The sequence below is a fragment of the Malurus melanocephalus genome, unplaced genomic scaffold, assembly GCF_030028575.1.
Source record: "Malurus melanocephalus ecotype Western Australia unplaced genomic scaffold, MMel_1.1 scaffold_53, whole genome shotgun sequence".
NCBI lineage: Eukaryota > Metazoa > Chordata > Aves > Passeriformes > Maluridae > Malurus > Malurus melanocephalus.
In genome coordinates this window covers 29,608-56,924 of record NW_026623285.1, presented here as the reverse complement: position 1 = coordinate 56,924, position 27,317 = coordinate 29,608, and the positions used below count along the sequence as shown (strand labels likewise).

The 27,317-nt window shown below is 40.9% G+C and overlaps 2 protein-coding genes across 2 annotated transcripts in view; one reads left to right on the top strand and one right to left on the bottom strand.

Moving 5' to 3' along the window:
- IGF2BP3 (insulin like growth factor 2 mRNA binding protein 3) overlaps positions 1–17,580 on the top strand; it is a 111,158-nt gene extending 93,578 nt beyond the window's left edge. Inside the window, exons 11-15 of the mRNA XM_057365447.1 lie at positions 6,897–7,016; positions 10,764–10,838; positions 12,728–12,859; positions 13,924–14,037; positions 14,946–17,580. Of these exons, the coding sequence (XP_057221430.1) occupies positions 6,897–7,016; positions 10,764–10,838; positions 12,728–12,859; positions 13,924–14,037; positions 14,946–15,047 (543 nt within the window). The 3' untranslated portion in view covers positions 15,048–17,580. The remainder of the gene's footprint in view (positions 1–6,896; positions 7,017–10,763; positions 10,839–12,727; positions 12,860–13,923; positions 14,038–14,945) is intronic.
- Positions 17,581–20,544: 2,964 nt separating this feature from the next.
- MALSU1 (mitochondrial assembly of ribosomal large subunit 1) lies at positions 20,545–27,246 on the bottom strand. Its single transcript, XM_057365434.1, has 4 exons — positions 27,123–27,246; positions 25,368–25,546; positions 22,568–22,649; positions 20,545–21,353 (listed from the first exon to the last, which is right to left on the bottom strand). Exons 1-4 carry the CDS (start codon positions 27,244–27,246, stop codon positions 21,175–21,177), a joined length of 564 nt encoding a protein of 187 aa, XP_057221417.1. The 3' UTR covers positions 20,545–21,174.
- Positions 27,247–27,317: the final 71 nt, after the last annotated feature.

Here is a 27,317-nt window from a genome sequence, read left to right as displayed (position 1 = left end):
CAGRTGAAATCCTGGGTGGATGGTGGCTGTACAGTTCATGCATGGGAATATGAGCAACGATTTACAGTGTGCAGATCAAAGTTAAAAATATGCATTGTTTCTTTTAAATTATTTTGCCATCTCTTAACTCACTCAATTCAGTAGTGCAGGACTCTTCTGAGTGTGGTTCTGGTTTTTCAGGCAGTAAATGTGGCTGAAAGTTTTAGACTCACGGCACAGACCTAAATCTCTTTGAGATAAACCTAAAAAGCTTGGAGGGTGCAGGGAGTTCAGGCTTCAGTTTGCTGATCTGTACTGGCAGCACTRCTTCAGCTCAGTGATTGTACAGGATGGTGACACAAGGCATCTGCAAGGATGCTGTGGAATTGGGSATCACCTTAGACTTGTCTACTAAAACTTTGTTTTCCTTAATGAGCCCCTTATTTCCAAGGAAGGTTTAAGCTGTTAGCATTAGTATTGCAAAATGAATATACTCATGCAAAATGAGGGTTTCTTTCACCATCATCTCAAGCTTATTTCTTATCAATGTATTGAATCCCCTTAGAATGTCTTCAAGGATACTTGGCTTAATGTTCATTTCCCCTTGCTGCAAGTTTTCATTACCAAATAAATAAGAGCATTTAATACAGCTGTGGGCCAGGATAATTCTTCACACTACACTGCAAAAACATGGTTTAAATTTTGGCTTTGGATCTGGCACAGGGTTTGAATAATTTGATACCTCACTTCCTGACAAAACTCAGGGTGTTCTGAAGACCAAATGAGTTGTCTGTAAATCTTCCTTGTCTTGGTAATCGTGACCATGGGGAAGGGGGAGAATGGCAAAAAAAGAACTTTTTAATGCAGTCACCGACTGCCTGTACTAATTTACTTTTACAGAGTGGATTTGTTTACTATGTTAAAAAAGCAAAACTGGTGTCCTACTAAGCTAGATGGTAGCTCCATGTATTCATAAAACCGTTTTTCATTATTTCCCCCACAACTGAAAAACCTGATGCTGACTCAAAATGGATAACATAACTTTGTGACTTAAATGTCTCATGCTAAGGTAATTCACTTGTACAAAACTTAAAGGGCTTAGCAACCAGCAAAGATCGGATTCTTCTTCATTCATGGCCTGGCTTAAAGGCCTATTTACTTCAGGGGGTACAATATTTTTAAAGATTTACAGCCTTATCCCAAATGTTGCCAAGGATTTACCAACCACATGCATCTGATGGAGCGAGAGGTCGGTGGAGACACTTACGCACAAGACTGGAAAAAAATTTTGTACTGTTGGCAGGCTTGCAGAGAATGACTGAGATTAATGCTCAAATTAACTTGAGGGACATAAATAACAAACATGCCCCCATATGAGCCCTGCCACGGTAAGATCACAGCACAGGCTCCTGCTGGTTGAGAGAGCTGTGGACTGACCTAGCGGCAGCATCAGCCAGAATCAAGAGAGGAGGGGTCATCTAGGGGAAGAACTAAGGAGGCAAAACTCTGTTGGCTTTTCTGTGTGTTGTTTGTTGTTTTGTGGTGGTATTTAGTTTGTTTTTCAAATGCCATTTTTCCAAATAGAATATCCACTCCCCCAGCTGCAGCGGTTTGGGACCTGCTTTTTTACCTACCACCCTCTACCTGGAGAACCAGAGCTTTCTTTTTCTGAGTTTTCATTCTTGCCTGGCCGTGCTATGGCTGCTACCCAAGTGTGAGATAAGGAGGAATGTTTTTCCTTCTGACAGTCTGTCAGGTAAGGGGAAAATTCTCCTGTGTGGTTTTCTGCAGTTTGTAGGACTGATGCACCAGGAGTTGGCAGAGAAAATTATAGCAACCTTATCCTAAGGACAGTGAGTCTCTACAAATCTTTCTAACCCTGCAAACAAGAATTGCAGAAAGAAGAGTGAATCTGCAAATTTTCTTGGCTTGGAGTCCTCAGCTTCTAGCTCTGGTGTGGAGCAATAGCCCTTGTGCTGAAGGACAAGTGGCAATATCCCAAGCAGGGCGAGAACCTCACTCCTGCTGTGTCTCTGGAAACCAGGAAATGACGGCTGTGCTAAGCCAGTTTCCTAAGAGTTAATGTGGTGGGGTTGGCAGCAGAGGGGAAAATCTTCTGTAGGGCTGCAGGGTCTGGCTGGAGTGAAGGAGATAATCCTGATGCTACCTGCAGTGCAGGGGGCTCCAGGCAAGCCCAACACGATGGAGAAGCAGCCAGGGTTTGCTGGATTTACAGGCAGATGAGTCTACATTTTGGATGGAGGCGCTGGGGGCTTAAAAGAAAAATATTTAAAAAAATAAATAAAAATATTGGTATGGCCTGTTAGGCTAGGGACAGATGGCTGGTGTTCAGGGACTTGCAGGAGGTATGGAAGGAGGTATATCTAAGCTGCTCCAGGAAAAAGAGTTGTACTTGTGTAGAAAGTCAGAGCTAATGGTGTGCTGCAGCAGTTGCTTAGTGTCATCCAGTGGGCTAGATTAACCTCCTTCTCTGTATTAGATCATCATTTTCAATCAYGATTTAAATGAGCAAGCAGGAAATCTGATTTAAGTTGACTTATCAAATTTTTACATGTGTACTTTCTGAAAGCCTTACAGTGGTCTGTACAACCACAGCTACCCTCTAATAACAGTGAATATGTCTTTATATTTACACAAGTATGCAGTTTGCCATTTGCTTTGGGTAATGTATTTTTTTTTTCATTTTCTTTTTAAAAATGATGCATAGTGCTTTTCTTATTTGCTTGATTAATTTTAACTTCTGATTTTCATCAGGCAACATTTGGATGGARATTGGAATCCAATTAATGAACAAAACCAGCATTTAAAACTGTTTTCATTAGTTAAATATGCTAGATATAGACAAAAATTCCTTATCAAGCCTGTTTTCTGACTAAAGCAGCCTGATTTTTGCAGAAACAAAGCAAATATTTTCAGCTGYTTATGAACTGAATTAATTGTTTCTGGTCACCATGCTTTTGAAGAATCTGTTTCTTGTATCTMAGAAATCTTGTTTTCTGGAACTCTTTTCCTGAAACACAAAGCCCCTGGAAAAAACCYGAAAAACCCCCAAAACAACCTATATTCTCCATCTAAGTGAATGTCTCAGTGGTGTCTGTGTGCCACAGCTACTCAAGACAAACTTCTCTTTTAGGGTGGACTAGCCATGAGCTCGTACTGCAAATGTTGCTGGGGTACAAGAGGTGGTTTGTGCATCACAGATACTGGAGAGGATTACTCACAATTTAGGGTAGATGTATGGACTACACATCTTGGTGAACCTAGGCTGCTAATTTAAAAGATTTTCTTTCTGCCTTCCTGTCAGTTTTCAGAGTTAGGCCGACTAAGAATAAAATATTTTCTTATGTGGAGAAAAACTAAATGGAATGGGGAAGAGGAAAAAAATTATCCAGGAGACAATACTCTTGTCAAAAATATATACACATACATATTTTAGCTTTTAAATTGTAAGTATATGTTGAACCAAACTTGCCTTTATGGGAGTGAACACCAAAGCTCAGATTTCACAGAGTAGGAAATCAGTTCCCTAAATTTAGTTCTTCTAACATATGTTTAAGATCTAGGAATCTATTTCTGATATAACTCATGTTAGGAGTTCCTGGAAAGCTCTGTGACTTATGTGGCATGGCATGGGTAAGATTAAATTATAGCTGATTTTCTTCCATCCTGAGATCCCCAGAAGCATCTGTAAGATTGATGGGTGGTGTAGTCATTGCATTATGTTTTGATGYTTTTTCTTTTGGAGGATAGTCTTCCAGTAAATACAAAAGGATTTAAAAATTATGGTGGGTAAGCAGATGGACAGATAGTAATTTGAACTTGGTGTTGTGATACTCTGAAAAGACTTAGTTAGACTTGATTTCTGCCAGAAGAGAAAAAGAAAGAGTAGAATGGTTTTTGAGTGGTTAAAAATCAGCATGAGTAACATAAATCTTGCATGATGTTATACTGGAGATGAATTTTGTTATATCTATATGTCGATGTGCTACTCCAGACAAGAATTTAAAAAATTCTAATATAGTTAGTGAATAGTTAAAAATTTATAGATTCTCCATTGTTCATTAAACATATGTACCACTATTACACCAAAATGCAAGTTTAGTGTTAACCCAAGTCACTCACATAAGAAAAAAWTTTTAGAAAGCCCTTTAGGAAAAAAGAAGTTGAAATGTATCAAAAAACCAAAACTATGAGGAGGGATGGGAGTAGGGTGCTACAGTGAGCTGACTGTACAGTTAGAAAGGCACATGTACCTCTACTGTCTGCTGTTGCTTTTGCTGCCCATGTTTTGTGTTTAAGGGTGAGGCAGCAGAAAGGAATTTCAGTGGTGAATTGAATCTAGCCAAGAAAGTGGCTCAAAATCAAGCTTTAGGAAGAAGAGGGGAAAACTGCTCGGCAGGCAGATGGGCAACAGAGGGAAGGCAGGAAATATATGCAAACAAAAATAATGAAGTTTGATTTGGGTCTATGGCACAGAAATGTGCCTGGAGATGGGTTTAGGCAGAAGATGTGTAAATTCTTGAAAACCAAGTCAAGTTACCTGTTTGATTTGCAGTAGTGTTGTATAAATTAGTTGKAACAGGGTGACTGGAGAAGCATGTGAAAGGGAAAGCTTCAGCAGTGACTTTTGCAGGAGCTGGAGCATGTGTGGATAACTGGGGTGAAGAAGAGGAGCAAGAAAMGGGGGGCTTAAGCTGTCAGGATTGGAGTGAGGGGTTGCCTCTGCACCCAGTGCAATGGGTCCTTGCAGCAGAACTGGAAAAACCCAAATGATTCATGAACTTGTAACCATTTAGAAACATTTTTCTGAAGTGGAAAGATCAAGTGAGTACCTTACAGTAGCATTTCCATATTACTTGAAATCCTGCTGGATTCCCAGTGAACATGTAAAAGGACTTACTATGACAACAGTCAGGATGTTAGTAATAATRAAAGGGGAATATGAGTAATCTTCTGGAAAGTGGTTTAATATATACATTGAAGTGACTGGTATCTTTCATTAGAAACATGTAGTTTTAGGGCATAGTTTTGGGATTACTTGAAACCGATCTGTAGGTAGATTAAAAGGGATGCTTCYACCTTTTCCCATTCCCTAATTGCTGTTGCTTCCTCCCTTGGTCCCAGACTGCCCCATCTGTGGGGCTCTGGTCATTTGGGTCAGGGACTCACTGCCTGCCTTACAAATCAGCTGGGTCTGCAATCCTGCTGGCCTCAAAGCCCACAGGGATGTGGGAAGGCTGGGTGTGGAGGGTTTGCATCCAGGTGGGGTTAAACCAGCATGAAATGCCTGTGAATCCTAATGCCTTGGATGTGTGAAAACACAGGGTAAGCTCTGCAACTGTTGCAATCACCTAAAGTGTTTCTGTTCCCAGTGTCCTATTTTGGGGTTTCTTCACCTGGTACATGGAGCTGTGCCTGGAATTTGTATTCCCCGAGGTTACAGTTGACTTGTGTTTACTGAAAATGAAGTGGTAAAACTTGGAAACGAGCTTTTTGTTCTGATTTGTTTATGGTTAATGCAGTGGGACTTTGCTTCTCCTTGAAAGAAGTTACTGAAATTTTTTTAAAAAGTGGGGACAGTGTTTTCAGGATTGCATCTGCTTTTTTTTTGCTTTGTGTTGCATATAGCAGTGTGTGGGGTGGTTTTTTTTCTGAAAAGATTATAGAAAAAAGCTGCTTTGGTGAGCTTCTGTGAGTCTGTATCCCTACCAAAATATACAAGTGAGTAAAGCTAAATGAGCATGGCTGTTCCCACGAGGACCTTGCTTGCTGGTGCTCGGTGCTGGTCTGCCTGGGGGATGCTGAGAAAGCAAGGATGCAGATGTCTGCAATGTCTCAAAACATCTCTGCATGGAAAGGGCTCATTGGCTTTGCCTTATTGAGGACRAGCAAAACAAAWTTTGAAAATATGTAAGAGGGTTGCMCAGAAGTAGAAAAGCTTTGGAAGGAGAGGTGTAGTGTCTTAAAGAGCTCCTAGTTCAAAGACAGGCTGGTGTGAAATGCTTTTGAGAGGCAGCTCTGACGGCAGAGGATGGATCAATGGTGCAACAGAGCAGTGTGCACTCGGTGGTGCTCTGTTCATCTGCGACAGGCTCCTCTGAGGCTGGTAAAATAGTTATGGCTTGCTGTGCCATATGCAGCCCTGCTGTTTGGTCATGGCTATGCAGCTCATCGACAGGATCTCCAGTATTATGTCATGCTCTCCAGCTGGGGAGTCTGCTTGAAAGCCACGGGAAGATGCAGAGATGCCTGGTATCCAATGGGTGCAACGCTGGGGTCCTCTCACTTTTAAGAAACACRGTGTTTAATTTACCAGGCTGCGTGAGGACTCCTGCCAAGGCTCCAACTGTTGCATAATGYTACACAGGAGGAATCACTGGCAGATTTCAAGCTGGCTATCATTCCAGATCACTCCCACACAAAGGAAATTGTAGCATATAGGTAACTCTGAGGCTTTTTGTACTGCTCTCAGCACAATCTAAAATTAAAAATATGACTAGGAAACTAGAAAGTGTTTWCCTGCTCAGGCTGTAGCCCCTCCGCTTGTAGTAGCTTCACCTGCAGGGTTTTGCATGCAGAAGAGAATCCAGACAGCAACAGGTAAGAGTGAAAGCCTTGCAAAGAAGCAACACTTCAATTGTTTTTAAAGCACTAAACATTAAAATTGTGAGTATTTTATATAAGATGAAAGAATCCTCTTTTGGCTCAAACTGGTTTTCATGTTCTGTGCATTTTGTGATTCCCAGAAAGAAGCCAGACCCTAAATATTCAGACATCACAGGGGGAAATAAGATTTCCCCCTCATTTCCATGCATGCCTGTTCCGTACCCATTTTCCTGTCAGTCTGATTCATAATGTTCAAAAACATTCACTGCATTTTTCCTTCTTCCCCACAGCAACAGCCCGAGTCTGAGACTGTTCACCTGTTTATCCCAGCCTTGGCAGTTGGAGCTATTATTGGCAAGCAGGGACAGCACATCAAACAACTTTCTCGTTTTGCAGGCGCATCTATTAAGGTATTATTACACCAACTATAACTTTCTGCCTATTCTACGTGACACCTTCAGCAAGTTTGCACAAGCCATGCTTTCGTGAACATCCTCCCCCACTCCCTGCTTAGAATGTGATGTGATAAATGGTACATTTGTTTATAAATCATCTTTTAATCTTCCTCGAGACAAGATAATTAGAAGCATGTTTTCAAACGTCTCCTGAGGTGTGAAATATAAGCTGCATAGAAAACTACTTTGGTGGTCTTAGAAACAGGCTTGTGCCTTAATGATGCAGTGCTTAAAGGCTTTCTCCTGCTTTAGGTAAAGYRAAAATTGGTGGGGTAAATTCCCCTTCTAAACACAGCAGCACAGTTGAAGCTTCCTATTCTTGTAGCTGCCCTTGCACTGTTCCAGGTGGATCGGTCTGGGATGTCAAACTCAAATGGCTCCACTTTGAATTGTTTGTGTTGTAACTTCACCCATGTGCTCCAAGCTCCTGGGGTCAGTCAGTTTACCTGATAAACAGCAYGTTTACCTTGTTAGCAGGTTTGGCATCCAGCTGTTTGTGTATTGACCACCTCAGTGTAGCTAAGAACAAGATGTTTTCCAGAGGYTGACCTCTAATAGAAGCTTGAGTTTCAGTCAATTTGGTGCTTGACTTTTAGTCAATTTGGTAAAATCTTTCTTGGCTGTGTACAGAGGCTGGTATCAGTTGCAGTCATAGAAAGGCCTTGGCTTTTGGCCACTAGTGCTGCTGTAATCATGAGTATCTTCTCTAGATGCTCGAGCATTCTTTTCTTGCAAATAACATTTTCTGCTGTTTTTACTCTAATAATAATGTTTTGGCCTAAATTAAAAAAAAAAAAAGTTTAAAGAAGAGTGAGTTTAAAGTACAGCATTTAGCTTTGTCATGCTGTTAGATGGACATTTCATTGCACAGATRAAACAAATGTGTTCTTCTCAGCCCTCTTTATTTTTCTTTCAGAGGGGTGTGTTTAGTGAGTGCTGTGGCAGGGTTCTGCCGAAAGTTTGGGGCACAGGGCAGGAGCTGGCTATGCTGAGTTGAGCTTGGTGAAGCCAGTGAGGCTGGGCTTGGCTGGGAAGATGTTAATCTAAGGATGCAAAATAATCAGAGACCCCTGATTATCTAGGCAGAGAAATGTGAAACAACCTGGACTTCCAAGAACCCGTCCAAACTAGTTCTTCAGTTGGTCCTTGGAAGAGAGTTTAGTGGAAAGGGAGTTTCCAGTGTTTCTCATGCATCTGGCTAACAGTGGCCTCAGGCTTCCTCTACTTGCTGGCACTCCTCTACCCCATGCATGTAACATTTCTGTATTAATTTAAATTCAGATAAAAGTGTTCTGAAGCTCTGGTCTTTTGTTCCTTCAGCAGGAATAAAGTAAAGAAACTTTTAAACAAAATTAAATTAAATCTTAACAAAACTGTGCAGATACAGGGTAAGCTTGCTAAATTAGAAGTTGCATGTGTGCTTAACTATTAAAATAATGCAACTTCACCTGTAATCTGGCAGAACATTGTGAAGCATCACTCTTGCTTCTGTGTGAAAGTATTAAATATGGCAGCTGGTAAATTATTCAAAACTTCTGAACTTCCCTCTTGTTGACCACCTGCCCTCTGCCATAACTTTGGAGTGAAGTAATAAATTGTGAACCAAGGAATCTGTGCTTTTAGCTGAGAGCTGAGGGGAGTGCTGCCTGAGTAACTTTCAACTTGCCAAACTGCAGTCACCATACTTTGTGGAGGAAGTCAGTCTGTGCATAATGCTTGAGTTTTGCTGTAGCTTKTTACAGCTGAAAGCATTTTACATCCTCACGCATCTTGTTTGTGCTCATGCTGAGCTTTGTAGATCTGGTGAAACTCATCAGCCATGAAGTAAGACTCAACTGCAGAGGAACTGGGGCTCTGTATGAGGGTGCAGTGTCCAGGCTGTCACCTCAGAGGCGCGGTGGCTGTTGCTGAGCTCAGGTTGTGTCCCAGTGCTGGGGGTCACTGCTTGGCAATGCAGTGTGGGGCTACAGCAGAGTCAATTATTTAGCAGAAGAGCCAGGCAGAGATTTCAGTTGTCTGTTGCCCACCTTGTACTATGCTGCTGGGACCAATGGCTGTGAACCATTGTCATTTCCTTGGTTACAAGTTCTTTCCAGAGCAGCCCTTCCTGATGAAAGATGAACCTTATGGGGTTTGGGTGTATAAAGTTGTCAGTTTGTGGCTTGGCATATAGAAGATAGGCTGTTTCCTGAGATTAAACAACTTTACATTCCTAACCAGAAGTTAAATTCACCACTTGTATATTATTTGTATGTATATAATTATTTTTCCAGAGGCAGACAGACAAAATTAACACAGAATTCTCTTAGTTTACCCCTTCAGACATTGAGATGTTAGTTGGCCTATGTTTCTTTTGCAGCCCTCAGGCATGTTTCACCTCAGCTTCTAAGAACAAGATATTCTAAGATAAAAGCAAAGCGAGATATATCCCAGAACATTTAAACACATATAAAATGTAATGAAGGCTTGATGGGAAATATTTTTCCTAAAATTTTAATGAAGATGCTGGTGTTCATTAAGAAAACAAGAGGTGACTGGGAGACAAACTACAGTGTCCACTTTATTCGAATGACAATTGTCAGGCTGAGCTTGGTTCAGTCAGCTGCCTCTAAACATGCCCTGAAATTTTGCCCCTGTAAAATACTGTTCCAAAGAATGAATGGATTTAGTCTGTGCTTGCTCCTACCACAAYGTCATGTCATATAAATGTACTGCTGTAAAATTAATGTGTATTTTTAGATATATCCAATTGGAATTCATAAATAATGAAAAATAGATGTGCAAACCAGATAACTGGTATGTGATGCCTTCTCCATCTTAGGATACAATATGAATAATGTTACAAACTTTCCTTAGCAAAATTCTTTAGTGAAAATGATGCCTGGTGACTGGTAATTTGTCTGAAATAAAATACAGCTGTTAAATATGAATAGCATCCCTATGCCAACAGCTGAGATGAAATTCTGTAGTGTTTAATATATTGCTCATTCAACAGCAGCTATGTAATACTAGAYGCAACAATGGAAATGTCAGTTGTGATAAACAAAAGAGTCATTTGGAATGTCAGAGGCTAGTTTGAATTATTCAATGCCACTGGAGTCTGAGAACAACACCCACAGAAATCTTACTGTTGTGGTGACATGAACTGCTGAAGACCCTACAGGCATCTCTGTCTCAGCTCTGGTGGAGTTTAATTTTTATTTGGGTCACACATTGTTCGGTATAGAGGAATGTTTTGGATCCGATTAGTTACAACAGTAAAGTGATCCTCTGTTCTCAGGGGAACGGACACAAGCTTTTGCTAATGAAAAAACTTGTTAGAAAGACTATTCAAGCTAGTGGGTAGGGATGAGAACCTCAGTTTATTAACCAGATCTGTCTTTTTGAAGGCTACATGTCTTACATCACTCCTAGCCACATGAAAATGCCATGTGGGATTCTGCCATATGTGGATGAGTAGCTGTGTCTTTAGTTTTCAGAAGTAAATTTGCTTATGGTGGTTTAGCCAGTTTCCCCATATTTCATGGCAGCTAATTAATGCACTTTAAAGAGAACAAACCCATCATGACTGAAGTGTGATGCTGCTGCTGTAACGAATAATTTTTCACTCCTGAACAGAATGTGAGACTGCARTGGGGAGGAGGTGGCTTTAAACTATTCCTTCAAAAGACAGCTACCAATAGCTATGTTTATCCATTCCAGATTGCCCCTGCTGAAGGACCAGATGCTAAGCTGAGAATGGTTATCATCACTGGACCYCCAGAAGCTCAGTTCAAGGTACAGCATACAAAAACTTCTCAGTATGTAGYGGCCTTTRGACCRTAAGGSACAATAYTGARAACAAAACTCTTGGTTCCAAGCAYRCTTYATTCAGAATTCTAGTAAACACTTGAGTTTTGYTTTCYCTTTGCTGAAAGGTGTCTYRTAGGAATATGAGACATAGGGTRCTATTAGAGGCCAYATTCTGGTCACCTGAAAACTGGTGGGTGTTTCATGTAAGTAGGAATCAACCTAGCATAAAAATGTGGCCATTRTTCCTAAATTTCCCTTCTATCTACAAGCACCTTTGAATTGAGTCTTTTAATCTGTCTTAATATGTGCATCAGTTTTGTGTGCCTAATTGAAATAACAAAACTGACAAGAGGGAATTGAGTCTTCCCAGGCTGCTGTTTTGTGCCAAATGGAAAACGCTTTTTGGGTAGCTCTACGGRTAAATGCAAGATTTCTAATTGTATTTCCCCTACAACTACAAGGTGATACTCAACCTGATTATCCCATCTGTGCTCAAATTAAGTTACAGAGTGGCCTTCTGCCTTAAATGTCAGGTAATAAATCTAGTTACCCCAAAAGGAGTTGTCCATGCTTGGAGTGATGCAGGCAGCTCAGTGCAGCAGCACGGCATCATCACAGGTGAGGCCTGGAGAAGGTAGAAAGTCACTTGAGACTTTATATCCTGAAATCATCACCTTGCTTGTTTCCATTTTTTACTTTATTTTTGCTTCAGGGTGTTTTGTAAGAAGGAAGTGCACAAACTTCAGGGGTATCAGTTTCATTAATGTCTTTAGGATTTTTAGAAAAGTATCAGGGCAGGTATTCTGCAGTGGTAATAACAAACTAGATGCATTTGGGATTGTTGCTCAGTTACCATATACATTTGAGAWGCTGTTGAAGGCAAAGCAAGGCTTTGAAGCTCTGTCTCCTTGATATTTCCCGTGTGCATATGTGCTTGGCCACATGTGCTGTTTCACATATGGGGTACTCTTATGGTCTGGGGTCAGCACAAGGCCAGATCCTGGCTATTCTTTCTTTTCTTCAGATCTCAGGACTTATCCTCAAGGAGTAGCATGCCAAGGAAATATGAGTGTATCCCTTATCCCAACTTTTCATATAGGCAAAGGCTTGTCCTCAGGTTTCTTCCCCAGAGTAGAAGATGGTTACCATTTCTCGATAATTCACTGATGAACGGCTGTGAGTAAGGAAATAAATGAGTTTAAAAATCAGCAAATTCACAACCTTACTCTCAGTTGACATTCTTCTTGCTACCTGGCATTTGTATGTTTCCCAAGAAAAGTAACTCTGTGCACGGGAATAAAACTGTTCCCATGGTACTATTTAGATCKGAGCACTTTGATTCTTCACTTTGGAAAATTGACCAAGTTCAGATTTATTTATTTTTAAACAATGTGTTGTAATGGATTGTAAAAGCAAGCTGTTTGCTCCAATTGGAGTCTTTATCCATTACTTGTTGGGAGTGTTGTGGCTTTTTTAGTTTAGCATCCTTAAAAGAATGGGTTTCTGAGTTAATTRATTGCATTTTGTGCTTCTGGGTGTAATAAAAAACTTCAGCCAGACAGTTCTTCTTTCCACCACCCTTTACCTCTACAGAAATTCAATAGTTTCTTTTAAAAGCAGTATTTCTACTGAAAAGCAGAATAATAATGATCCCTGTTCAATTGCTGTGTGGTTCCCTGGTTCATCAAGCAATGTTTAAAGCTGGACAGTGGTACTTCCTARTTTGGTACAAAGACTTCTTTTAGAAAAATAGTGTATTTATTAGGGAAAACACTTTATCAGGRTTGTATACTAAGAGTTCTCCTTTCTGTGGAATTTCTTGACGTTAACTAGATTCCAAGCAGAACATTCTCTAACTGAAAGCAATTTTGCAGGCTCAAGGGAGAATCTATGGAAAACTTAAAGAGGAAAATTTCTTTGGACCTAAAGAAGAAGTGAAACTTGAGGCTCATATAAAAGTGCCATCCTATGCTGCTGGTAGAGTTATTGGTAAAGGAGGCAAAACAGTAAGTAGCTGAAATACAACTCTTAGTGTTGCTTGGTTATGTTTTGTATTTTGGTATGTATACATAAAGCTTAAACTTTTAGCTAAACCAATTTTTTGATGTTACATTAAAGCAGGAACTATTTGCTCAGCTGTACTTGTTAAGCTTTCTTTTCTTCTACTGTGGAGTTGAAGCCAATCGTAGAGTGATTTATTGCATTTCTAAAGAAGTGGTAGGAATTTAAGACATGTTCAGACCTCAATATTACAAAAAAGTGTATCTATTTTTCAGTTAAATTGATGGTATTTTTTTAGGCTCAGTTTGTTGTATAAAATGACATCACTGAGATTATTCAGCCCTCAAAAGGTGCTGGTGCCCCAGTATTTTCATATGGTGTTAAATCAGGAGCTAGATGATGTTTGCAAAGACATGATTCAGCCTTGGGTGTCCATCCTGAGTGCAACAGGGTCTTTAGGGGTTAAGTGTCAGGAGGAAATGAGGCCTCTTCCTTTGCTTGCAGAGGTAAGAGGTTTAAGGACAAGTATGTCTGAGAAGCTGTTCATCTAAAATATTAATTACACAATGATATGCATTTCTAAAGTAAAATTGGTGTAAATAAGACAAAGACTAACATTACCTCTACTTAACACTATRGAAGCCTGATGAGCTGCTGAAAAAAATTTAAAGTTCTCCATCTTGTGGATGTTTTTGAAGGAAAAGTATATAAATACTCTGCCATTTTTCTTCCCTATATGATTTTTCTGACCTTACACTTTTARACTCAACTGTAAATACTGTGGCATCCATTTGCTTTTTTAAAGTCGTGCATTTAACACCTTCTGTGTGTTGTATTTGGTCTTTAAAACACTTCTGCAAACYCAGAGGACCTGGTGTTAATTTATGTTAAGAGACACAAGAGGCTCATCTTGCAGAATGCACACTGCTGCATAAAGATGCTTTCTGTTAGTGAGGGGATTTTAAAAATGTAACTCAGGGGATAATTTTTGTGGTCGGTATCTTTGAGGGTTGGTGGTTGCAAGTATTTGTTAGTTTAAAGTTTTCTAACTTCTGCTATCTGCTTATAGGTAAATGAGCTTCAAAACTTGACAAGTGCAGAAGTTGTAGTCCCTCGTGACCAGACACCTGATGAAAATGATCAGGTGGTTGTGAAAATAACTGGTCATTTCTATGCATGCCAGGTAGGAGGACTGCAATGATTTTCTGTGTTTCTTGATGTTTCTAGGGTCTTCCTTTTATAACYATGTGTAGGAGCCAAGAGATGGAAGACTTTTGCTCAGGATACAAAAAGCACTACTTGCCAGGCTTCTCTGGTTCTCTTGCTGCAATAAACTTTCCTCATGCCTGTGAGAGAGTTTATAACAACTGTACATTTGCATATGCAAAACAGTCACCTTAAATTTTTCTGTCAATTTATACAGGCTCTGACACTGCTAAAACTTTCAAAGTATAAGAAAACCCAAGTTGTGATTGGGCTGCAATTCAAAAGGAACAGACACACGAGCCATACCATAGTATCTAGAAAAACTGCACCAAGATATGTAATTTGTCCACATTGCCCAATCTGTTGATTTCATATCATAAAGAAAAGGATCACAAGGTTCCTTCCTTCATTTAAATCAGACTCACTTCTTTTGATACTTTGCTACAGGAGACTTGTAGTCCAGAAAGGAGATGGGAGGGCTGGAAAGTCCTGAAAGTCTGACCTTCTGGATTACCCTAGTGTGTAAAAAGTTTGTACACTCCTTACTAAACAGTGGTTCTTATGAAACATTGGTATTTCTAGAGGAGTAAAATGAATGTCTGTAGCTTCAATCATCTCAACATATTCTCAKGCTTTCTATATTACAGATGTGACAACTGACCATGCAAATAGTTGTAGTAAGCAGAAAAGAAGAAAAATTAAAATTTAGGTTGTACATCACAATTAATACTAAATGTATGTTAATTAACAAGTAATTTTGCCAATAYTAGGAATGCAGTCATTCCAGATTTTCTCAATCCTGGTAGCATCTCTCAGTGGTTGTAAACAGCAGTCAGTGCAGCATGGCATCATGATGGGTTGTTTCTTTTTCTTTGTGTCCTTCAGCTTGCTCAGAGAAAAATTCAGGAAATACTGGCTCAGGTAAGAAGGCAGCAGCAACAGCAAAAAACATTGCAAAGCGGACAGCCTCAGCCAAGACGGAAATAAAGGTTTAGGAAATGGCCCATCAGAGACAGATGCCAGACCAAAGACAGACTGTGCGACAGAGAGACGGGTGGTGAGCACCTGTTGAAGTTTTATGCAGAAGATCCACCAAGCCAATCACCTGTTCGAGGACCAGGCAACCGTTGAACGCTGTCTCTGAGAATGTATTCTTTAGGCTCTCTCAAACTTTTGAAACCCAGCTTTAAAATAAGGACCCCTTCACTTCCCTTTTGTTCTATTCTCACAATTTAACATAAACTCGTTAGTCTTTTTTATTGTTCTTATTATTCCCCAACAATTTTAGAACTTGGTTTAATGAAGCTTTCTCTTCTGAGTTCACTGGTTAAAAAAAAAAATAGAAAAGAAAAGAAAAAACCAACAAAAAAAAAAAGAAAAGGCATTGCTCTTATAGGTCCATTTGTAAAAGAAGAAACACATTTGGAGGGTGGGATTGCGGGTGGGTTAGGGTTAGAGCAAGGGTATTGACAAGAGTTTAAGTGTTAGTCCCAATGTTGAAACAAGTGGCATTTTTTGAAATGAATTTGGTTGCATTTTTACATAACACTGCCATGAATAACCTAAGGGAAGTGTTGAATGGTGTTGGCCAGGGCATAAAAAGATAAATATGCATTTTACTAAACTACCTCAGGCATTTAGTACCTCAATGAGAAATTGTTCCTTTTTTGCTTTTTTTTTTGGTATTTTGTATACTTTATAAAGCTAATAGTTCTTGAGCATTTTATTTTTTTAAAAAAAATTAAAATTTGATCAGCCACCAGCCAGGAGTACTACAGACTTATCGGGGAAAAATATAGTAGAGCACTTCTAGCTGCTGGCTGATGGGAGTAAGGTGGGTAAAAAAAACACAGCCTCAGATTTCCTGAGGGCTTCAACACCATCATTTGTTTAAAAAAAAAAATTCAGTGAATGTTCAAAAGATAGTGAATGATGCCAACATTCTGATAGCAGCAATGCCGTTTAGTTTTCTTTTAAGATGGGATGAAAAAGTTTGTGACGGTACTTTTTTGGGAACAGGACAAGGAAGTGATGGCAAGAGGCTGGGGTTGGGGGAAAAATTTAGAAGGCTGCAAGAGGCTGAATTTTTTTTTTGTGCTACTTGATTGAATGCATGAACCCTTTGTGCCTTTGACCATCACTACCTAATAATGCTACATTTAACCATTTGCAGCCCATTTGGACTTTGCCATTTTGTTCAAAGAGCAAGCTTCATCTTCAGTTTGATAGAACACTTGATCTGCTGGAGCATATTTGAGGCCAGGAGGGTCTCTGCTGTCTGCAGATCACATCATACTGCTTTCAGTTACCACGATGGGGGAAGGTCAAACAGTGTTTGATCACATTGAAAGATAATGAAAGGCTAAGTTTACATATCCAGCCGCTGTTATGGGCCACACTAAGCCACTTTGAAGGTTTTGAAAACGATTACAAGAAAAAAAAAAAAAACAAACAAAACAACAACCTCTCTAGCCTGGCTTATAATAGATGCAGCAGGATTTATGCACGTTCTGCAACCAACCATTAGAGGTGAACAAAAAAATGTCAAAAGGCAGGGATAACAGGAAAGTTACCAAATTTTTTAATTTCCAAATGTAATTTGAATGATGATTGTGGTAATAGTGACACATTCAAGTTTCTACAATAAACTTCAGTCTACCTCAGTTTAAGAAAAAAAAATGTGGCAACACATGGTGCATAAAGACTGCTGTGTGTGTGTGTGTGCGCGTGCGCGCCTGTGTGTGTGTGGTCGACAGAGCCATGCTATTACCTCTGAACCTTTTTTTGTGATGTTTTTTTGTGCATGAGATGATCAGAATCACCATGCTGCACTGATTTGAGGGGCACAGCGAGCAAAAACATTTGTTTCATCATTTTGTTATCTACCTCTTAGGTTCATGTTGAAATAGAGGCATTACTACATAGACTAGATAATTTTCCCAAAGATCATTGTTGTACAGGTTAGSTAATTTTGAAAATGGTCTGAAGTGTTTTTCCTGCATCTCTTCTTTACTAATTGGTTTAAAAACCACAAACTTATGTTGTAGTTTTAGCAAAGAAAAATGAGTTTCTTTTCCTTTTTTGACAGTGACCTTCATCTAGCCTTTAGGATAATTTTTTTTCTTACAATGAATTTAAAATTACTGAAGTATGAAAAGTACATAGCATTTTAATTTTTGTTGAGGCTTAAGTCAGTTGGACGTTCCTTTCTTAACATTTGAGAAGGATTTGACTTTGTTATTTTCCATTAAAAATTCCTTTACAGATAGGCGCTGCATTTACATCTGCTGATTTAAATACTGTCATCTCTCTTAAATTTCTAGACTTAATATGGTATCTCATGTTTTTCTTTTCAATTGAGACTTGGTAATTTGGAGTATTTGGGAATAGCTAGAAAGTAAATACTGTAAATGATTTCAATATCCACAAAGTATGGATCATTTTTCATCTGTAATGTGCCCCCCAATGCAGCTCTACTTGCCAGATGCCTCTGAATGGAATAAAGAGTTTAACTCCTATCATCAGATAAAGTTGTGTGGTGTTTTTTTCAATCAATGAGGCATAGGGACAGACTGTCCTGATATTTGCAGTGCTTTGATCAAGCTGGTTTTCTGCCCATAATAACTGGATAAGGAAGAATAGTAACCTAAAGTGTTCCATAGCTGCTAGGACAGCCAGGTTATATTTGTACTTCCCAAAACAAGCAGGGACTTCTGTGGCTTGTAATTCACCTCTCCTTCCCATATAACAATGCCATACAGTSTGGGGTGGTTTGTCTTGCACCCTTCACTCAGGCTGATTTGCTGTGGCAGAGATGTGGACCCAACAGTCCTGATCCAGGGTAAACACGGAGATCAGAAAATGTAATGTTTTTAGGGGGGAGGAGCAGGGGAGGGCACGTTTTTAACCCAGTCTTTACTGGGGTGGGCTTGGAATGATGGAAGCTTTGTAATAAACRCAGTCCTAGAAGCTTGGATAGGCAGAACCAGTCACAGTGGCAAACAAATGTGCTGGCAACCTCTGTCTCATCCCAAAYACGATCACTAAAAACACCACTTGCCAGTGAGGTGGTATCACCTCTCCGTTTAGATCCTTATTAACATTATTTGGAGTAGAAATGAGACCAGATGTTTAACTGAATGCTTTCACATGAGTGGGAGGGGGTGGGGAATAAAGGAGCATCATGAATTACACAGTTCTGTATCTTTTCAAAGACAACTGGAAAACCCAATTTGTTTTCCAAACTTGTGCCCCTTYCTACTTATCTTCACAGCTCCTTCCCTGGGACCAACCAGCAGAAAGAGGAAATTGAAGAAATGTCTGTTAAAGGCRCTGCATACAGTATCACATTTCACAGGGTACCCTAAGTTCATTTCTCCATGTCAATATTGAGCTTTAYTCTCAGAACCAGCACCCTGTCATTAGAGCAACATAAAAAGCCAAGCCTTGCTCTGCACTGCTGCTGCATTTGAGACAGCTCAACCCTTGACTGTTTTAAGCACTTGCTTAATCATGACATTTTTATTTGCTTCTAATCTTCCAGAGCTTTTATTCTTGAACTGCAATTTCCAAGGCATGCGCTCTTTTTATCAGTTTCCATTAAATGGAGCATGTGTGCTGTGCAAGACAGCCTGGGCATGATRTGGCACTAGAGTGTAGGATTCTTAAACAAACATGAAAAACTGATGAGAAATCACTCAAGCTGGGCTGCAACAGAGATGTTGGCTCAAGTGCTGGACACAAACACTGCTGGAAAATGAAGTTACTCTGATGCAGTGCAGGTAATCGGTGAAATGATGACAAAAGTTTCACTTGGTGGTATCTCCTGTTCATCTCAAGGGATCTTTCACAGAGCCAACCTGTCCAGGACTGAATGCAGAATCTACAAACTCATTGCACAAGTTGATTGCTATTTTTATTTTACTCAGAAATCATCTGATCTATCTAATTGCAATCATTCCCAAATACTTCCTTTCCAAAAGGGGTTTCATGTTGCACAATATTGACCTTCCAGAATTTCTTGGTTAATTCCAGCTTCTAGGAGTATCAGACCACAGTCCAGCAAGGCTGGCAGGTAAATGTGGTTGGGGGATCACAGTAGATCWGCAGATTAGAAATGATTCTGTTACATGGATTAGGATCAAGTTCTTTCTCTGGGTTGGCAGTTCTGATTGTTTAATAGCAAGCAGTGGATGTTCATAGAACTCATTTTCACATCATGCTTTGGCAGTTAAGTCAGTYTTACTTGTTTATATTACTGGGTTTTATCTCCTCTGTTATTTTCATTTTTTTGTCCTGTCTTACAGACTATTACTCCTTTTCACCTCCAAGGGTCCTAGCCTGCTCACACAGAAGCTTTTCCCTCTCTTACTCCTCTGTGTATTCCTTTTGTTACTGCTCTTTCAGAGTACTGTCTGTGGTTCTGGTTACTAAATATGGGTTCACATAATTGTGTAACATTTGCTGAACCTACCTCTATTCATCCCATATTACTGATCCACAGCAGCAGYAAAAGGCAAATGTTTCAGGGAATGAGTCAAAGATACTCCTACACATCCCTTTCCTAGGAGGAAATGCCTGATTTAGAACCCATCAGGCTGTAAGACAGCCAAGGTTATCTTTTTCCCACGTGATTACATTCAAGAAGTATCATGAAACATTTCGAAAATCTTTCTCTGCATTTAGATTCCCCATCAAAATATTTGTTTTGTGGGCAAAGATGTTTTATTTGGATGGTTTTAACTACACTTAAAAAACACCCTTTGCTTAACTGCAGAACTATCTGCTGCCTTGTATCAAAGAGCAGGTGAACTTGGGGGCAGTCATTCCTGAAAGAACAGAACTTAGACACAGCAAAAAAACAGGACATGGGAAATGSAGAAGTTGGGTTTTGGCTTGTTTGGGTTTTAAACACACACACACACATACACACCACACCCGTCCTCCCAAACAATACAGCCACAGGCACAAAAACCAGGTTCACTTTGAGCATTACAAACAGCAGCTGCAGCAGACAGGGCTTGCAGTTATTTGTGGGGCTACCAGGAGAAAAAGGTGATTATCCTCAGGATCTCCTRTTTCTGCTTTCTGACAAATGGAAGAGCAAACTTCTTTGGGAGACCCTAATCCAGTGATCAAACCCCTGTCCTGTGGTGGAGAAAAGCATCTTGTCTTACACAGACAAGTTTTGTTACCACGTCAAAGCTCTTCTAACTGGTTATCAGACCATGCATCAGTCATGCTAAGAACACATTGGACTTTGACTTCTGAAAGTACTGAACAACCCATGAGCAGCACATATTGCTCAGTGACCAAGAGCTTCCTATAGAACAATTTTTCCCACTTCAGAGTTGAAGGTTTTCACTGCCGTAGTGTGTTGTCTCAGTGTCCCTTTTCAGGAACTAGGTGAGAGAAAAATGAGGAGAGGAGCCAACTGCACATGCAGAATGAGCTGAATGCTTTAACATGAAAACAATTGAAGTGCTTCAGTTTGGGGCTTTTTTTTATTATCAAAACCAGATTTGCCTTGGCTGGAAAACTGATTTACTGTTCTGATAACTCAAAGCATATTTATTTGTCACTGCTGCTCTTGGCTTTTATGTTCTCAGTAACACCAGTCTGTTTTCTGCCTCCCTTCAGACCATGATTTGCTTTATTGTGACCAGAAGCAAATGGCTTAACACAAGAAGCGTCATCTCAACTGTACTGTTTCAGTTTTTCCTTGCAGCACTCCCATCTGTTTTGCACTGCCACTACAGGGTGTCTTTCAAAGATATTAGAAAAACAATTACTCTAGAGGCTGAGCATGAGCTCCAGCTTAAACAGCTGTCTTTGCCCCACTCTTCTCACTGCAAACTCCACTAAGACAGTCGCTCCCCTGGGAAGCTCTGATAGGAGTCCATCTTTGACATTTCCTCGTTGGACTCTTTATCTTAAGGGTTTTTCCCAATCTTAAWGATTCCAYGATCCTGCTCATTTAAGCTTGTTCAGAGCTCTACCTAGGCACGTTCAATAAAAACASTGTTTTGTACTGATCAATGGTACTGACTACTCAGTCAGTTCCCAAGACTGCATGACTCAGGCACACTCATTCTCTTTCCATGCAGTAGCTGCTTTAAGTTCTTGTCTCGAGATCATCACTGCTGTTAGGAGTCAATCCAAATATAAAGTCTTTTGGCAGGGACTGTGCAGTCATCTGTGCTAGCTGGTCATCGTAGGGACCAAGAGTCCACAGCTTCTCCAACTCATAAACTTGTCGTGTCTCTGGCAGCATGAAATGCACCACTATATTACCTGCATAGAACAGAAAGTCACAATAAATTTATGGGAACTGTAAAGCACCACTACACCTTCAGCTGAGCAAAGTTCAAGTCTTCCACCCCCTTTCTGGCTAGATACAACTCTTTCACCCCCTTTCTGGCTAGATGCAGCATGTCAGCTGATAGAGGTCTCCTCTTAAGCTGCTGCTTCCAGTTCTCAAGCAGTATTAAAAACTGGTCAGTCCTTCAAAGCACTCCAAGGCTACAGTAACAAGATATGAGGCACATTACTTTAAAATGAGACACTATCACAAGCCTCCTTACCAGAGAAATATGACTTCTATGGGAAGAAGAAAGTCAAAAGGAACTTTACTTGAACGAGTCCCACAAAGTGAGCTGAGTGTCCCAGATGGATTTTCAGCTTTTGTATTGCCAACAACATTCAGCTGAAGCCACTTAATTTTTCCAAGGTATATTGCTTACATTTCTCAGGTGGCTTTTACAATGAAAAAGGTCCAAACTTGGATGTACTAAGTTTTTCTGGTTTCATTAATTCTGTGCAAACAGTACAGAATGTTAATCCCAGTGTTCATGTAATGGACTTTTTTGTCATTTTGCCCATGAATTCCAATTGATTTTCAGTTATTACTGTCAATAATTATTATAGTTAAGTAACCAAGGCTTAATTTCAGTGGCTGCAGATCTCCTCACTCGTCCATGCACTCTTTTAGGTCAGAACACCAAGTTAGGGGGTGAGATTCTAAAGCTAGTAGTGAAGGAGAAATGTTTTTTGAATGCAGTCTTTTATACTTGTGTAGTTTCACACTTGCAGAATTAAACTCAATTTCTTAGGACAGGTTTTACCCCATGTCATGGTATGATTTGGATGTGAAAAAGTATGTTCAGTAGTTCACTTGGCAGTATACAATGATCCCACATTTACCCAAACATTGATTATAGAACCCTGAAAAAATTGACTGAAGCAGCATCTTTTCYCCACTATTATCTTCAATTTATATATTAACAGGACTTGTTTTAGCCACTGAAAAGTAGTTACTGCTTTTGTCTCAGTGCCAAAAATATTTATGGAAAATCATTTAATATCTCAATGAGTTCAAGCAACAATTGGAACTCCCACATAGCAGAATGTTGTGAACTTCCCACAGCAACCAGGATTCATGGTGAGATGCTTCTGTCAACAAAGAACTCATGCAGAACTTTATTTCTGTCAGATTCACAAATATTTACCAAAATCAATGCACAGCCAGTCATCTGTCTCTTTTCCTTCAATCTGAGTATGAGGACCACTTTCTTCTTTGAGATGCTTGTACTAAGAAAAAAAGGAATGGCAGAAAACTAAGTCTTTTGCRTTTATTTAAAAGCATTCAAACTTAAAAGAGAGGCTTGATTTTGCTCAGTTGTTTCAAAGCTTAAAGGGGTTAGATTACTTCATGCTGGCTCTSGGGTCTTCACAAAAGAAAAAGGCTAATATACACTTGCAGTACTGGAAAATAAGTACAGACTTCTCAACGGGATTTAGTATCAAATCTGAAATCCTAACACTCTGGATTCCCATACAGTTGTCTGAGAATTTCGTAGGTATATCCCATCAAGATGAATACTAAATACAACTGCTTACAGTAGTTTTCCAGTTASTGGGCCCCTACAGCTGCCACCACCACCAGGTTTGATTTGTGATTCCTTTCACTGGTGGTTTACAGGCAGGTTAAGGATGCAGAAATGGAGAAGCTGAGATCATTCTCTTCTCAGATGGAAGGGAGTGGGGTGAAAACAGGTTTCATCCCCTGCCATGAGGAAGGCATTCAAACCAGCCTTTTGTCTCTTGAGGGCTCAACACTCACTGCAAGCTGGGGGACAGCACGAGCAGCACCTGGTTTCCACCTGGGAACCACTGTGGGAAAGGGGAGGGGGCAGCTCAATGCAGGACTGCACACACTCAGCTAAGGAAATTGAGTAGTTCCTCATGCAGCATGTGGTGGCCAGTCTGAGATGCTCAGCTCTCCCCAAACAGTACAAGAAGAACCTACAAAAACATGGACCAGACCATGAGAAATGTGACCAACCAAAGGCTGAAGGCTGGTCAGTTTTGGATCTGGCCATAACCCACTTGTTCYACTACAAGAGGGATCGATAGAAACAGCTCTAACAATCCTTTCTTCTACAAAATAACATGTACCAGCACCGCTGCCTGGCAAATGAGTCCCACTTCACTGGGAATGCAATTATCACAAAATGTAGCTRTTCCTGGTTATTCCACATAATGTTAGCTGCTGGGTAATGACCCTAGTTTGCAAACCAGCATGGAAAACTTTCAAAATATTAACTCAGAACTAGTTCTACCTTCCTTTCTTTAAGATGGCTTGTGAGGTACCTTCAAAAGACTCCAACAGTCTGCTTAAAATGCTAAAAAGCCCTACATGCGCAGCCATCAGCCATCTTCAGGCTGCAGAGGTTGATCTCTGCTACAAAGTTTCCAAGCCTCATCTTTAGAGGCTGTGTAAAGGGAACTGGTTACAATAAAACCAAGTGTTAGTTTCCACCTCTAAAGAGACCCCAGTGTGGGACTTAGCCATTGACAAGTTCCTGGAAGCAAAGCAGGAGAATCTCATGCTACACCTGAGCACGTCTGTGTTTTACTATGAGTGAATCAAAAGGGTTTAGGGGTGGTACTAAAGCTTGCCAGTGGCCTGGAAGCACTCTGGAGCACCTGCTCTGCTCTACATCWTAGGCTTCAGCTACTTTTTATCTASAGAACTTCCAATGTGAGACAGCTYAGCCACTCCCRAGCACTTGCTCAGGCTTCCCAGTTTCTCAGGATGCCCAGGAGGACACCGTGTCTCAGAGGCTTTGCCCTTGCAAAATTGCTGCTTTTACAGCCACCAGAGGGTGCAGCCATGAGGCACAGCCATGTTTTCCTAGGGTAGGTGGTGCTCATTGATCTCTCCTGGTCTAGGGGAAATACATAAACCTGCTAAGACCAGCACGTTATACAAGCAATGGAGTACATAGTAAGCACCTGGATTTAGTGTACTCAAACACATTAATGCAACTTGCAGCTTAAGGCAAAATTTTGGCTTGTGAAGATTCATCAGTTCCTGCAAAGAACATAAGAAATACCTCTAACCTGCTCAGAAAGGTCCTGAAAAGCTAAACCATCTCTCCCACTCTTCTTTCCTCCCACAAGTCYCAAGAGCTGAAACCAATGAGACTGGAAGAAGAGTGAAAGGAAAAACAGGTCAGGAAGGGAAAGGAAATGKGTGGTGAGAAGGCAAACTCCAGGCTGAGTACAGACAACTGACTGAGATGGGGCTGATCATATTCCTCACGCTGTGCTTTTTAACAGTTGTATGGCTCTTCTCTGGCAATGAAGTTTTCTCCCTCCCGAAGTTTGGACTTCATCCCTAAGCTCTACCTGYAATTTTATTCTGACCTCTGTTTCTAGACTGAACAACTCTCTTTCTTCCAAAGGYAAACAACACAGGATTTCTGTGCAAGGATGGCTGCTGCTGCTTTTTCTCTCCTGTACATGCACAGCAGGGGGACTATTAACTACCAGTTCGCTTGAAGTTCATGAAGGATCCTGTGCCTCTTAAGATGCCATCTATTTTTCCAGCCTTACAACATACCTGAGTACGTGGAAATTTTAAGGGTTAGAGTTTGAGAATAGTCAGCTAAAACTGTTTTGAATGACTGGGAATAGCAATGGTGCTTGCTGGACAAAGATAAAAGTAGACACAGGTTGTCATCACCATCTCACATCACTCATGTTCCAGACACCTAGCTGTGATGTCCTGACTGCTCTACATACAGAGAGATCTGTTTCTAAAACATATTACCTATATTTTATAGTTCTGCTAAGGGAAAAACACCCACAGTTACTTGCCAGATGTATTCAGGACTAAATGACATAATGTCACCAGTTTCATCTTACCTGGTACACCCCTACACATGCAATCCCGGGGAAATTGCTTTCGCAACATTTAAAACCATTCTCAAAACTCAGAGAGAACAGCGAGAACTGTCTTACCATTTTCAGCATGTAATGTGCCATTGCATGAAGATGTCGTGTTGAAAATCCGCTCACAACTATAAAATAATCACAGTATTTTATTTCTGGAGATAGCTGGATGACACAGATGTCCTTAGCATTTTCTTGCCTCAGTAGTGCTACGACCAAGTCAATGTTGAACTTTGGAAGAACAGTATCTGGAGCACACAGAAAAAATAGTACAGTGGCATTTTTTTCTTTTTAATTGCAAARATATACCATTTTAAAGTCAAAAAATAACAATTAACTAAATTACAGCCTGAGCTAGTCACTAACTGTGGAATTAGGTTTGATACTGACAATGCAACATGAACTGCAGATTTTTCAAAATCATTTTTACCAAAGCTAAGAACTAAGCAATCTTCCAGTAAACAACACTATCATTAGACCAAAGTTACCTAAATGAAACTTTGGTTTTTGCTAACTTACTTTTTCTTGTTGTTGCCATTTAAAAGTCAATATCATCAGACGCTTGTCAATTGAGATGACTTAAGCCTAAGTACTCTAATACACATTATTAAAAAYAACAGACAAGCTGAAAATATTTCAGAACAATGCTTTTCAACACTGTGATAATATATTGTGTTGAACTGTTCTAGAATCTTAAGTAGATTAAATCAATATTTAAAAAATGGACCTGGAATGATGCTGTGTGAAGACATTTTTTATCTGCATTTTTATGAGTAAAGCCAGGTTTTCTTCTTTTTCCCTACTCTGATCTGCTGCAGAGGATTATGATATTGTAGATAAAGCTTTAGTCCTTCAAGTTTAAGGAAGCCAGAAAACACTAAGTCAGTGCARCTATGTTCTGTTCACACCATGAAATAACTTTATTTCTAACTTGTCCTAATTAGGGAGATGAAAYTTGTATACACATTTTAGGCATAATTTGAATCTGTCAGCAATGCAAGTCTGCCACTATAAAGTGAACGTTAATGCAGACTGAGCATAAGCATAAAGCCAAGCTCTATATTCCCCAATATAAAGAAAAAGCCAAACAAAAGAACAATAGCTACAATTATATGCATGAATGGGGACATGAAATTGGATCRGATCTCTGTAAATGGAATGCCTTCAATTCAGGGACTCATGCACTCTTTCAACTTTTTGCTGTGGTCACTACTCACACATCTAGAGAATTAGCAGCGGCCACAGCTCCTCCAGGCACAGCAGTTCCAGAAGTTAAATATTTGCCTGGTAGCCACATGTGAAGCCTCCAGAGCCTCCCTGGAGAACGGATGGCCTCAGAATCACTAGGCACACCCTGCCACCCTGATCGTCACGGCCCGATCCAGGCTGGAGGAGCTTCACAGAGCAGCYACAGCCACAAACCAGCCCTGTGCACACACGGCTTACACCTGTAATTTGCCCTCGTGCTTCCGGAGCTCTAACGGGGAATTGTGAGCGCACAGCACAGCAACACCTCCAGCTCGGCACCAGCTCCCTCACACTGTGCCTGTGGGGATCTACCCAGGGGCTCCCTCCACACCAGCCCCGACTCCTCACGTTTCAGCAGCGCTGGAGAGCCCATGGTGGCACAGCGCTGGGGCCGTGACCCCGAGGGCCGCGGTCTCGGCCGAGGTGAGGCCGATCCCACCTCACTGGGCACCGCAAGGATCCTCCGCGGCTGCAGACGCGATTCCACGCGTCCCGAGCAGCCCCTTGGCGAGGCGCCACGCTTCGCTCAGTGTCCCGCTGGGCGCCCCTGCAGCGCGGCCCCGGGCCGGGCCCTACCTGCCGCCTGGCGCCGCTCCGCCGCCGCCNCGGTCCTGAGGGGCCGCAGGAGCCGCCGCGACCCCGCCAGCGCCCGCCACATGCCGGTCCGCGCCCCGCCCCCTCCGGCACGGCGCTTCGCCATTGGCCCGCGGCGGGACCGCCCCCGCGCCTGATTGGCGCAGCCGGCTGTCCGTCAGCGGGGCCCGGTGTGCC